Raw genomic sequence first — 13,455 nt, 5'->3', positions numbered from 1 at the left:
CCCCAGAGCCCCTCCTCCTGAGCCCGGTCCCCCAGAGCCCCTCCTCCTGAGCCAAGTCCCCCAGAGCCCTCTCCTCCTCAGCCCGGTCCCCAGAGCCCCTCCTCCTGAGCCGGTCCCCAGAGCCCCCTCCTCCTGAGCCCGGTCCCCCAGAGCCTCCTCCTCCTGAGCCAAGTCCCCCAGAGCCCCCTCCTCCTGAGCCGGGTCCCCCAGAGCCCCCTCCTCCTGAGCCAAGTCCCCCAGAGCCCCCTCCTCCTGAGCCAAGTCCCCCAGAGCCCCCTCCTCCTGAGCCCGGTGCCCCAGAGCCCTCTCCTCCTGAGCCCGGTCCCCCAGAGCCTCCTCCTCCTGAGCCCGGTCCCCCAGAGCCCCCTCCTCCTGAGCCCCCTCCTCCTCTCCCGTTCTCATTCGGTCCATTTGCGACACCTGTCCCCGGCCTAAGGCGGGCGGTGGGCGTATGTGGCAGCTGTGGAGGTGTGTGGGGGAGGCGCTCGAGGACAGGTGTCGCAAATGGGCCTAATTGGCCCCAGATGTGGGGGATCTGTTTGATTAGCCCTCATCTATATAAGCTGGAAGGGAGATGGCGGGAGAGCAGAGCAGAGGCACAGTCTGCATTAAATAAAGTGTCTTCCCAAATAGAACCTCAGTGTTGGCGAATCCTTTGATGCTTAGGGGGAAAACCTACGGGTGACGGCCTCAAATCACAATGAAATATATATTTACGTCTCTCTCCATCATTCACTCAAAAAAGTGGGACTGAGCTCAATTAATATTTACTCAATAAATACTAGTAACCTTTACATAAAAAATATGTGTGTGTGGAGTTTGGCATATTATTATGTTGATTTAATACAATTTGAATTATTTATCAATTGCATTTTACTCATTTTTGTTTGAATAATATCAGCTCAAAATCATTGAGTAGAATTTAATCATATTTTATGAGTAAAGTCAACAATGTCGAAAAATAAATAAATTCTATTCAATGGAAACTCTTCAGTTTTAAACGCCGTACACTTCCGCCCAAGGAATTTGCGCCACACCTGACTTTCCGGTACACAAAGCTGGATTTATTCTTAGCAAACTAGGTTACCGGTAACTTACTCTGAACGGCAAACCTGCTCCGGTTCAGGGTAGCTTTCAGGATTGATTAAATAAAATTATATTCAAAACTCGGTGAAATTACAGACATTATCTGTAAATTAACAACCCAACTGTTAATTTAAGTATTATGCTAATAATACAAAATAACATTTTTTGCCCATTCTTGTAAAGAAAATGACTATTATTAATACAGTCATTTTACAGTTTTCTTAAATGACATACAAATTCACTTTTTCATTACAATAAACATATTGCAGTTTTTAAGAGTACAAAGTAGAAGAAATAATGATAAGTTTTGATACTTGTTCTTTAGAGGAGCATTATAGGGACCGTGAGTATTTGCTGTTGTGTCCAGTGTCCAATATTTGTAATCAGAACTGATAATGAATGAATTAAAATAAATTCTGAAACACTAACATCTTTTTAAACACAGACATGCATACACACATACACACACACACAAACACACTACTCTACCAACTGACCCTTAACCTCCTATTTGTCTTACATATTATATTTACCTAAATATAATACATTGAGGTCATGGGGTGAAATCGCCTCCAAAATCTTGACGAGGAAAATCCTTAAAACCAGTCTTTTAGTTAATTTTTCCACCAACTCAGATATGTGGATCCTCTTCAGATTTAAAGAGGGACATCTGAATATGAATACCCTACAGTTTGGGACTGATAGCTGCAAGTTAAGGGCCCCCAAAAAGGTCCAAATGGTCAAATTGGGCCTTATTCTCTTATAATCGCATATTTTTGACAAGTGCAAAAATTGTCATAATCTCCTTAATATTAGTCCTGGATATCCAAGATTGAACACAAACACTCAAGACAGGGCCTACAATGAGGTGATGGGGTGACATTTCCCCCAAAACACCCACAATAGTTAATTGGCTGTCTGAAATCCAGGACTTGAAGAGGGTGTGTGGCTTTGTAAATCTGAGACCCTGTTAAGAGTTTGGGCTGATTTTAGCTTCTTTTTTTCTCAACATGTCAGAGCTTAGCTTTCTTTTCCAGGTTGTAACTACTCCAAAATGGGGCCCAACTGGCTGGCAATATCTAGCACTTAGTATCCCTGCTTGGTAGTGGTTTAAAAACCGAGAAGACAAAAAATGCACTCCTTCAAAGGTTCACAAGTCCTCAAATGTTTGTAATATATTATTTTCTGTATGCAAAAAAAAAAAAAATGTCATGCATTCTGGATTCATTACAAATCGCTTTTATTCTGATTTATTGCTGATTGGCTTACAGCTTAAGAAAACTCAAGACAAACACTCAGCTGTTATAAATCTTTTTTTCAGTCCTGTATGACAAATCTCAGTTATGATGTTCTACCAGTCTGTTGGACCAGTGCTCTGGACTTCTCCGTACTCTGCTGGGGGAGCAGCATTGTAACTGGAGAAAACCAACCGACTCACTAAACTGGTGTGGAAGGCCGGCTCCATCATTGGCAAAGAGAACTATCCGGAACAGGTGGAGAGGAGGACATGAAGAAATGTTTGTCCATATTGGAGAACATGGACCACCCTCTCCACCACCTACTGCAGGGACAGCGGAGCACGTTCTCCAACAGACTGCTTCAGCTCTGCTTCACAAGGACAAACAGGAGAACATTCCTGATACAGGAGAACATTCTTGATAGAGGAGAAACTTCCAGATACAGGAGAACCTTCCTGGCAACTATTAGACTTTACAATAAATCACCTCTGGCCAGATCCTCCTCAAATTGAACAACATCAATGAACATTGCACCACTTTCACTTTATATACACTTAGATACACTGTATTTACTTTCATTTTTTATTATTTTTTATTTCCTTTATTATTTAACTTCTTAAATGTAATATATCCTGTCCTACTATTTTATTGTATTATTCTAAGAATCTAGTTACTAGAGAAGAAAACAGCACAGACAGAGACAGACAGACAGCCCGTCCAACAGAGAGAGAGAGAGAGAGAGAGAGAGAGAGAGTTCAAAGGAGAGGCCAGGTGCAGTGATCAGACTGATCACAGCAATCAACACAAACAAAGCAGATTGAACTGTTGAACCCGGTTTCGCGCCTCTTCTCCGCAGTTTGAGCTGCGCGCTGCTCTCCTGCTTCAGTGACTCACTAAAAGCCACAGAAGGAACGACAGCCTCCTGACATGACAGCTCTTCTTGAGGTAAGAATGCCAACTTAATTTAATTTCAGAGAGTAACGTTGTATTGAACGGGCAACGTTAGTGACACTGAGGTTTCTACTCGGCTCTCTGGTGAGGGGTTGAGCTAGCCTCGTGTGAGCTAGCGGGTAGCTACTTTTGAATTCGAGGCATGGTGTTCTGCAGTTCTGTGTCGCCTTGGGCGTCAAGAGTAAGTTAACTTAGCTATCTGATGGTTAAGTGTCTTCACGTTTCTTTAACATCGTCGATGTAACGTAGGTTGTCGGTTTCTGTGTTGAACGAGCTAACATTAGCTTACTTTACACATGTTAGCTGAGGTAATGTTTAGCTAACGCTCGTGTTATAGGTTCATTAGTGGCAGGTGGGTTAAGACACCTGAGGGGTCACGTGCGACACACTTCATCTAATAACCACGATTTTATTGAAGTGCTTTGAAACTGGTTCCACGCAGACATGTATAGACAAGCTCACATATACCGGAGCGGTCAGTCCGGACAGTCACGTGACCAGACACGTTATTGTACAGGTCTGTTCACGTGACCGCTTTATACTGCGCTGTGTCATATGCTGTGGGGACGGCTGTTAACGTGACGCTCTTAACGTGACGCTCTTAACGTGATGCTGTTGACGTGGTCGGGACTCTGTTCACGTGACTGTTGTTAACATGACGCTTATAACTGCGCTGTGGCGGACATGACAGCTCACAGCTCCTCAGAAGCTCCGTGAGCTGTCCAGTGAGGGGATGGTTTCATGATCAAATCTTCATTTACTGTCCACATTATCAGATGAGGACGTCACCAAAGGGAGTGTCCTTTGAGTCAATGTTTACATTTATGTACAGATAATTAAGAACAATTAGTTAATTGTAAAATGCTAATTATTTTCTCCTGCCACCTTTCAGACATTGTAATCCAACTTGGATGGAACAACTTCGTGACCTTAATCACCTTACAGATGGAGCCCGTTGAGATAACCACTTATACCCATGTGTATGATGACATTGGAAGGCCTATATATGACAATGTAACCGTGGAAGAAAATGTAAACTAACCTTTAGTCTAAGCTTGTATGATATAATTGTGTAAAACGCCTCACAAGGAACGGACAATTATTGATGTGAAACTGCTGACTAAAAAGTTTAAATCCCAAAGAGATTGTTGTGGTGTTACTAACAAATAATGTGTAAACAAATAATCATGATTCTGCTTAGACTGCTTAACCAAAATACGTAAATCACATTCTGCTTAGAATTAGAAAGATACAAGTAAAATGATTGCCTTTATTGAACATGTTTAATAATCATCAATAGCATAAATAGGAGGGAAATGATGGGGATATAAATGTCTGTTATGCTCTTGCTGACCTTATCTAATACTAAACAACCAGGAGAGGCTTCTCCTTTGCTGTGACCCCACACGAAGGTTAAAGAACATATCTTCAGAAACGTGTCTTGTGAAAACGATATGGAAGTGAAAGAGATGAGCCAGCAACGGAGGGAAAGAACAGGTCAACGCCTCAACGGCTTAACCTCAGTTCAACGGGTTACCCGCAGTTCCACTTCCCTTTTGATGATGTGTATGTGTGTGTTAAGGTTTCAATAAAAGGCTGAAGCAAAGGGGTGCTCAGTGGGAAGTCTTGGACGTCGACACTGCTCTGAGCAGGTGTGACTGAGCTCCCCCTTTTGCAAAAGCCATCAAAGATACTGCTTGTCTGTGGTTCATTCTCGCCTCCTTGACCGTGATATTTACATGATATAGAAAATACCTATCACACCTAGCAACACGGTGAGATTATAATCCATTTAAATGCCAGAAGCAAGCAATTATTTGTTTTTAAGATGTTTTTTTCTTTATTTGTGTTAGAGCTAGAGAGACACACAAGCACCACAGGGGAGGATCTGCAGCAAAGGGCCCACCGGAAATCAAACCTTGGCCGCCATGATGACGACATGTGGCACTTGAGTGTGAATCTAGCCTTTTCATTTTTATTTACAACATTAGCATTGAAAAGAGCAAAAGTTGATGCTTAAGATGATTTAGTTTTTACCGAAGAGGATGTATGTCCTCCCTTTGTCCTTTATCCCCTTACTCTTTCTTTTTAGGTGTGATTACGACTACCAGCATGAACCTCAACACCTTCTTTGCTGTTCCACTAGTGTGACCCATGATCGGATACAAGTTGTCAAGGATAAACGGGAGTAAGTTGTTTTAAGTTCAGTGTCTTCATTTAACAACAGAATAAATTGTTATTGTTCGAACCACCTAGTCATGTTGTAAATGCTATTTAAAGTTATATTATTGTTAATCTTTTCTATTTTGTCTTTTTTCTGGCTGTATAGAGAATCATGTCAGCCCACAGACAACCGATTGACCTGTGAGCCTTCAAGCAGTAATGATGACTACTCCTGCCTTAAGTTCCAGTTTCCTGAACATCATGTCGGCATGAGATTCTGTCCCCACCTGTCTTCAGTCTGGACCCAATAAGTTTTTTTTTTTTTACAGTGCATTTACAGTCACATGGTTTATTTCGAGGCTTTGTCTGAGTTTCAGTGCTGCAGTTATTTACCATTCAGGGTTGTTCAGAAACATCCAATTTGTCATACTCATTTGAAGGGCTTGCTGCAGTGATTCTTTTGTGTACACCAGGATTTCTTTGTATTTTGGCATTTCACACAAATGTTTTTGAAAGATGGTCAACAAAGTTGCACAAATAAATGTTTACATGCTGTTATCCTAAATGTGGTAATTTGTTAACTGCTCCTCAGTAAATTCTTGCAAAAAGAAGGCATGATATTAAGTAGATTCTACATAAAAAAAATATGGCAACAAAGTGACAATCAATAACTTTACATAGATTTTAAGTCATGTGGTACCAATTATAAGTTGATTTGAAAAATTAAGTTATGTAAAGATAAATAACAATTTCAGTTTAAATGTGTTGAATTCAGTAACATTCTTCCAAGTTATGAGTTGATGTAACTTATTTTATTTATTGAATCCAAATCATTCTTATCCAGATATTTAGAAAAATAGCATAGTTTTCACCCATACAATTAGTAAATATAAATCAGTATTATCCAGATATTTACTAAATAGAAATCAATTTTATCCACATAATTAGTAAATCTAAATTACTTTTTGACAGCTATTTGGTATATCTAAATTACTTTTTTTTGGAATACCTAGTAAATATTAATCATTTTCACACATAAAATTAGTAAATATAAATCGGTATTATCCAGATATTTAGTAAATATAAATCAATTTCATCCACATAATTAGTAAATCTAAATTACTTTTTCACAGCTATTTGGTATATCTAAATTACTTTCTTTTGAATACCTAGTAAATATTAATCATTTCCCCTGTATAATTGATTTGGATTTACTCAACATTTGCCATATTATTAGTAAACCCAAAATATTTGTATTTAATATTTTGTTTAAATTTGCTTAATTAAATCAATAGTTTTTAATCAAAGATGAAGTATTAAATTCTATTCAATTATATTAATTGTCACTTGTTGCCTTAATTTTATTGAGTAGACAATGGTCAAACTTTTCTGAGTGTTGTCTGAGTGGCCTGTAATCCACCTCCCGCTCCAGACTGAGAGTGTGTGTGTGTGTGTGTGTGTGTGTGTGTGTGTGTGTGTGTGTGTGTGTGTGTGTGTGTGTGTGTGTGTGTGTGTGTGTGTGTGTGTGTGTGTGTGTGTGTGTGTGTGTGTGTGTGTGTGTCTCACCCCGAGGGCTCGGTCTTGTTTATACTGGAGGAAGGCGTTGGCTGTTCCTTTCTTTGCCATGCGAATTCGAGCCATGCGCACTTTCTGTTGGACAGAAAACACGAGAAAACAGCACCGTCAGCACATACACACACACACACAGACACTATATTTGGGCAGAACTATAATAAAAAAACACATGTATTAAAATATTTAAATAGATATTGTAATTGTTTTAGTTAACGTTTAATTATCTAATGTCAATCTGTGAAACTACTGTTTATATAAGAGAAATATTATATGAATAGAATGGATATTTTTTAAATGATGTGCTCAACCAACAAAACTTATATTTAGTAATATTTCAAATATTTAAAGTTATTTATTCAGGTTCCTTTGACTCCTTAAAATGTATTTTAATCAAATCAATAATTAAATGAGTAAATGTTTTTCATGCTAATGCGCAGCACTCTGTATGCTACCGTGCTAACGGTAGCTGCTAACAGCTAGCAGAGCCCATTTGTTGTTGATGTGTAGACACTTGAGACTTTTATTCGTACTTTTAATATATTTAATATATTGTCCTGGGCTAGGGTTAGAATGCTATGGTTAGGGAGCTAGGGCTAGGGAGCTAGGGTTGCTGGGCTATGGTTAGGGTGATATGTTAAGGGAACTAGGGCTAGGAATCTAGGGCTAGGGATCTAGGGCGAGGGAGCGAGGGTTAGGGTGCTACGGTTAGGTAGCTAGAGTTAGGGAGCTAGGGTTACTGGGCTATGGTTAGGGAGCTAGGGCTAGGGATCTAGGGCTAGGGAGCTACGGTTAGGGTGCTACGGTTAGGTAGCTAGGGCTAGGGAGCTAGGGTTATGTAGCTTAGGTTAGGGAGCTAGGGCTAGGGAGCTAGGGTTACTGGGCTATGGTTAGAGAGCTAGGGCTAGGTAGCTACGGTTAGGGAGCTAGGGTTAGGGTTAGGGAGCTAGGGTTAGGTAGCTAGGGTTAGGTAGCTAGGGTTATGTAGCTTAGGTTAGGGAGCTAGGGCTAGGGAGCTAGGGCTAGGTAGCTACGGTTAGGGAGCTAGGGTTAGGGTTAGGGAGCTAGGGTTAGGGGGGCGCTTCATAATCGTCCTTCAGAAACCGATAAGCTTCATAAGTTCCATAAGGTCAGTTCGGGTTGGAGGCCTGACGACCTGCTGCGCTCTGATCTTGTCCGTCCTCTGGTTCTGGTGGTAGATCCGGCTGAAGTTGGACACGATGACCGGCACCGGCAGCGCGATCACCAGCACGCCGCTCAGGGAGCAGATGGAGCCGAAGATCTTCCCAGCGACGGTGTTAGGGACCATGTCGCCGTACCTGTGGAGGGACAAGGTCAAAGGGTCAGAAGGTCACAGGGTCACAAGGTCACAGTGTTACAGGGTCACAGTGTTACAGGGTCACTGGGTCACAGTGTTACAGGGTCACAAGGTCACAGTGTTACAGGGTCACAAGGTCACAGTGTTACAGGGTCACAAGGTCACAGTGTTACAGGGTCACTGGGTCACAGTGTTACAGGGTCACTGGGTCACTGGGTCACAGTGTTACAGGGTCACAAGGTCACAGTGTTACAGGGTCACTGGGTCACAGTGTTACAGGGTCACAGGGTCACAAGGTCACAGTGTTACAGGGTCACTGGGTCACAGTGTTACAGGGTCACAAGGTCACAGTGTTACAGGGTCACAGTGTTACAGGGTCACAAGGTCACAGTGTTACAGGGTCACTGGGTCACAGTGTTACAGGGTCACAAGGTCACAGTGTTACAGGGTCACAAGGTCACAGTGTTACAGGGTCACAAGGTCACAGTGTTACAGGGTCACAAGGTCACAGTGTTACAGGGTCACAGTGTTACAAGGTCACAGTGTTACAGGGTCACTGGGTCACAGTGTTACAGGGTCACAAGGTCACAGTGTTACAGGGTCACAAGGTCACAGTGTTACAGGGTCACTGGGTCACAGTGTTACAGGGTCACAAGGTCACAGTATTACAGGGTCACAAGGTCACAGTGTTACAGGGTCACAAGGTCACAGTATTACAGGGTCACAAGGTCACAGTGTTACAGGGTCACAAGGTCACAGGGTCACTGGGTCACAGTATTACAGGGTCACAAGGTCACAGTGTTACAGGGTCACAAGGTCACAGTGTTACAGGGTCACAAGGTCACAGTGTTTCAGGGTCACAGTGTTACAGGGTCACTGGGTCACAGTGTTACAGGGTCACAAGGTCACAGTGTTACAGGGTCACAGTGTTTCAGGGTCACAGTGTTACAGGGTCACAAGGTCACAGTATTACAGGGTCACAAGGTCACAAGGTCACAGTGTTTCAGGGTCACAGTGTTACAGGGTCACTGGGTCACAGTGTTACAGGGTCACAAGGTCACAGTGTTACAGGGTCACAATGTCACAGTGTTTCAGGGTCACAAGGTCACAGTGTTACAGGGTCACAAGGTCACAGTGTTACAGGGTCACAAGGTCACAGTGTTACAGGGTCACAAGGTCATAGTGTTACAGGGTCACAAGGTCATAGTGTTACAGGGTCACAGTGTTACAGGGTCACAGTGTTACAGGGTCACAGTGTTACAAGGTCACAGTATTACAGGGTCACAAGGTCACAGTGTTACAGGGTCACAAGGTCATAGTGTTACAGGGTCACAGTGTTACAGGGTCACAGTGTTACAGGGTCACAGTGTTACAAGGTCACAGTATTACAGGGTCACAAGGTCACAGTGTTACAGGGTCACAAGGTCACAGTGTTACAGGGTCACAAGGTCACAGTGTTACAGGGTCACAAGGTCACAGTGTTACAGGGTCACAAGGTCACAGTGTTACAGGGTCACAAGGTCATAGTGTTACAGGGTCACAGGGTCACAGTGTTACAGGGTCACAGTGTTACAGGGTCACAGTGTTACAAGGTCACAGTATTACAGGGTCACAAGGTCACAGTGTTACAGGGTCACAAGGTCACAGTGTTACAAGGTCACAGTATTACAGGGTCACAAGGTCACAGTGTTACAGGGTCACAAGGTCATAGTGTTACAGGGTCACAAGGTCATAGTGTTACAGGGTCACAGTGTTACAGGGTCACAGTGTTACAGGGTCACAGTGTTACAGGGTCACAAGGTCACAGTGTTACAGGGTCACAGTGTTACAGGGTCACAGTGTTACAGGGTCACAGTGTTACAGGGTCACAGTGTTACAAGGTCACAGTATTACAGGGTCACAAGGTCACAGTGTTACAGGGTCACAAGGTTACAGGGTCACAAGGTCACAGTGTTACAGGGTCACAAGGTCATAGTGTTACAGGGTCACAAGGTTCACAGTGTTATACGGTCACATGGTTACAAGGTCACAGGGTTACAGGGTCAAAAGGTCACACTGTTCAAGATTTAAGTAAGTTCAAGTAAGAAAATGGCTTTTTTGTCACAACAGTAAAATGTCATTTATTTATTAAATTTGTTTATTGAATGTGAAAAACCAACATTGTGATGAAACCCGCCTTCAGTTTCAGTTTCAGCTTTAACTAACTAACTGAGAAACTTTGCAAGGAGCTCAGAGTCCGTGTGATAAAACCACTTAACTCATGCGCTTCAGCTAACGCGCTTCAGCTAACGCGCTTCAGCTAACGCGCTTCAGTTGCCGTTAGCAAGTGGGTACGGTCAGGTTCAGTCATCTTCTGGGGTTCTGATGAAAAAGCCATCGTTAGCTGCTAACGGGTTGAACTAACTGACGCAGTTGGATGACTCCACCCTGACTTCATAACGCAGTTAAGTGCAGGTCAGGCTTATTATGGGATGTGTGGGCAGAAACAAGATGGCGACCTTCGAGGGAGGCTTCAAAACATCCACAAACCAGCCTGAACCGGTCCGGTTCGGGGTTAGCTTAGCTTAGCACAACGACTGGAAACAGGGGGGAACTGCTAGCCTTCAGCTCCACCAGAGACCAACAGCTGCGAGTGAGTTTTATTACAGATAAATATCAAACGTGGTCATGGATTTATTTTCTCGGATTGTGTTTTTTTATGATTATATCAAATATATATATTCTATATTAATGAGTGAGCAGATTATTAATGGGATCTCATGAGTTTATGATTCAGAAGACGTCAGCTGGCTCCTCGTTTCCTCCATTAATCATGTATATCATACAACAAAATCATATATACAAATATATATATTCATGTACATATATATAAATACATATACAGGACTGTCTCAGAAAATTAGAATATTGTGATGAAGTTCTTTATTTTCTGTAATGCAATTAAAAAAACAAAAATGTCATGCATTCTGGATTCATTACAAATCAACTGAAATATTGCAAGCCTTTTATTCTGATTTATTGCTGATTATGGCTTACAGCTTAAGAAAACTCAAATATCCTATCTCTAAATATTAGAATATCATGAAAAAGTATACTAGTAGGGTATTAAACAAATCACTTGAATTGTCTAATTAACTCGAAACACCTGCAAGGGTTTCCTGAGCCTTGACAAACACTCAGCTGTTATAAATCTTTTTTTTTACTTGGTCTGAGGAAATATTAAAATTTTATGAGATAGGATTTTAGAGTTTTCTTAAGCTGTAAGCCATAATCAGCAATATTAAAAGAATAAAAGGCTTGCAATATTTCAGTTGATTTGTAATGAATCCAGAATGCATGACATTTTTGTTTTTTTAATTGCATTACAGAAAATAAAGAACTTTATCACAATATTCTAATTTTCTGAGACAGTCCTGTATATAAACATATATATTATATATAGAACAGAAACATATGCACAACATTATGCCTCACAGGTTTCCAATTTTAAACAAAACAATAAGCACCATAAAACAATCAAATATTGTTTATTGTATATAACTTTGTTGTTTGTGAGTGAGTATTTGTATATGTATGTGTGTGTGAATGTGAGTGTGTGAGTGTGTGTGTGTGGGGGGGTGAGTGTGTGTGTGTGTAGCTGCTAATGTTAAATAATGGATGACAGCATTTGACGACTTGTTATACCAGAGAGACAGGGAGGAGGACGTTTATTCTCTCTTCCTCCTTCATCCCTCTCTTGACACATTTCCTTAAGTTCCTTCCTCTCTGCCCTTGTGCCCCTCTATCTAACTCCTCCCCCTCTCTTTCTCTGAGGTCATTATCTGCCAAGTCTCTCCATCGGCTGCAGGAAAGAGGAGAAGGAGAGAGGCGGAGGAGGAGAAGGAGGGAGGAAGAGGAGGAGGAGGTCAAATTGACTGGTAGTTTAACACAAAGCCAGAGGAGAGATGGAGGATGGAAAGAGGAGAAGAAGAGAACACGGAGAGGTCAGGAGATAAAGAGGAGATCTGGATCTCTGAAGGTCCAGAGACCCACGTGGACATGAGGTCCAATCCAACTCGTCCATATATATATATATATATATATATATATATATATATATATATACATGTAGTACTTTATACTGTACTACCTCTGAGAGGTATCTTTATCTTTAACCAGAGCCGACCGGCCAATCACACGCAGACAGACGCTTATCTCCCGCCTTTGATACGGCAGCCAGCCAATCACGATCTGAGAGAGGGGCAGACAGCCAATGGTAATTAGTTTAGAGAGCAGCGAGGGCAGTTAAGGTGAAGGGTAGCCCCTCCCATCAGACGAGGGAGAAGAGAAGAGAAGGATGAAGAGGATGAAGAGGAGGAAGAGGAGGAAGAGGAGAGGAAGAAGAGGAGATCGAACCAGCTTCAACAGTGATAAAGAGTAAATTTAGTTTAACTTTATTTATATATATAAATTCATATTAATATATCAATTATTTATGTATATATATATGTATTTATTCATTTATATATTGATATTCATTTATAGATACATATTAATTAATGTATACAAATATTTATTTATTTATTCTCCTCCTCCTCCTCCTGAAGGACACCGGTATCGACCCATCGGTTTGGTTCTCCTCTTTGAAAACTTCTATTCTGGGTTCCAGCCATCTGTTAAAAGCCTCCCTGCTCTCCTCCTCTTTCCCTCACTCCTTCTCCTCCATCCTCCTCCTCTTTCTCACCCTCCTCCTCCTCCTCCTCTCCATCCCCCCTGTCTCTCCTCCAGGTCCTCTTCCATATTTAATTGATGGAGGGATGATGAAAAGTGCAGGAGGAGTGATTGAGGTTCCATGTTTCCTCCTCTCTGAAATCCACTCTTTCTTTCTCTCACTCGTCTTTTTTGTGTTTGTGCATCCTTTGTTTTTGATATATTTGTTGTTTTTGTTGTTCTTAATTATATATACATATCTATAATATATCTATTTATGTGTTAATATATATAAATGTATATATATGTGTACATATATGTATATACATATATCTATATATGTGTATACATAACAATGTATATATACATATATATATATATGTGTGAATATATATGTGTATATACATATATATAATATATCTATATATGTGTTTAGAC

The 13,455-nt window shown here is 41.4% G+C and overlaps 1 protein-coding gene and 1 long non-coding RNA gene across 3 annotated transcripts in view; one reads left to right on the top strand and one right to left on the bottom strand.

Annotated features, from left to right (window-relative positions):
• Positions 1–13,455, bottom strand: part of kcnd1 (potassium voltage-gated channel, Shal-related subfamily, member 1) — a 37,067-nt gene that overhangs the window by 5,957 nt on the left and 17,655 nt on the right. The window contains exons 4-5 of the mRNA XM_056423739.1: positions 8,167–8,329; positions 7,005–7,088 (exon numbers count right to left, since the gene is read on the bottom strand). Coding sequence (XP_056279714.1) covers positions 7,005–7,088; positions 8,167–8,329 — 247 coding nt within the window. The remainder of the gene's footprint in view (positions 1–7,004; positions 7,089–8,166; positions 8,330–13,455) is intronic.
• LOC130199908 (uncharacterized) lies at positions 3,074–5,996 on the top strand. 2 transcript variants are annotated; one of them, XR_008832911.1, is made up of 4 exons: positions 3,074–3,269; positions 4,168–5,050; positions 5,129–5,463; positions 5,605–5,996. It is a non-coding gene; the product is annotated as an uncharacterized LOC130199908 (long non-coding RNA). The 2 variants fall into 2 exon arrangements; XR_008832912.1 differs by having other exon boundaries at positions 5,104–5,463.

Source organism: Pseudoliparis swirei, chromosome 9 (assembly GCF_029220125.1).
Source record: "Pseudoliparis swirei isolate HS2019 ecotype Mariana Trench chromosome 9, NWPU_hadal_v1, whole genome shotgun sequence".
NCBI classification, from domain to species: Eukaryota; Metazoa; Chordata; class Actinopteri; order Perciformes; family Liparidae; genus Pseudoliparis; species Pseudoliparis swirei.
This window is presented reverse-complemented; position numbering and strand designations above follow the sequence as displayed.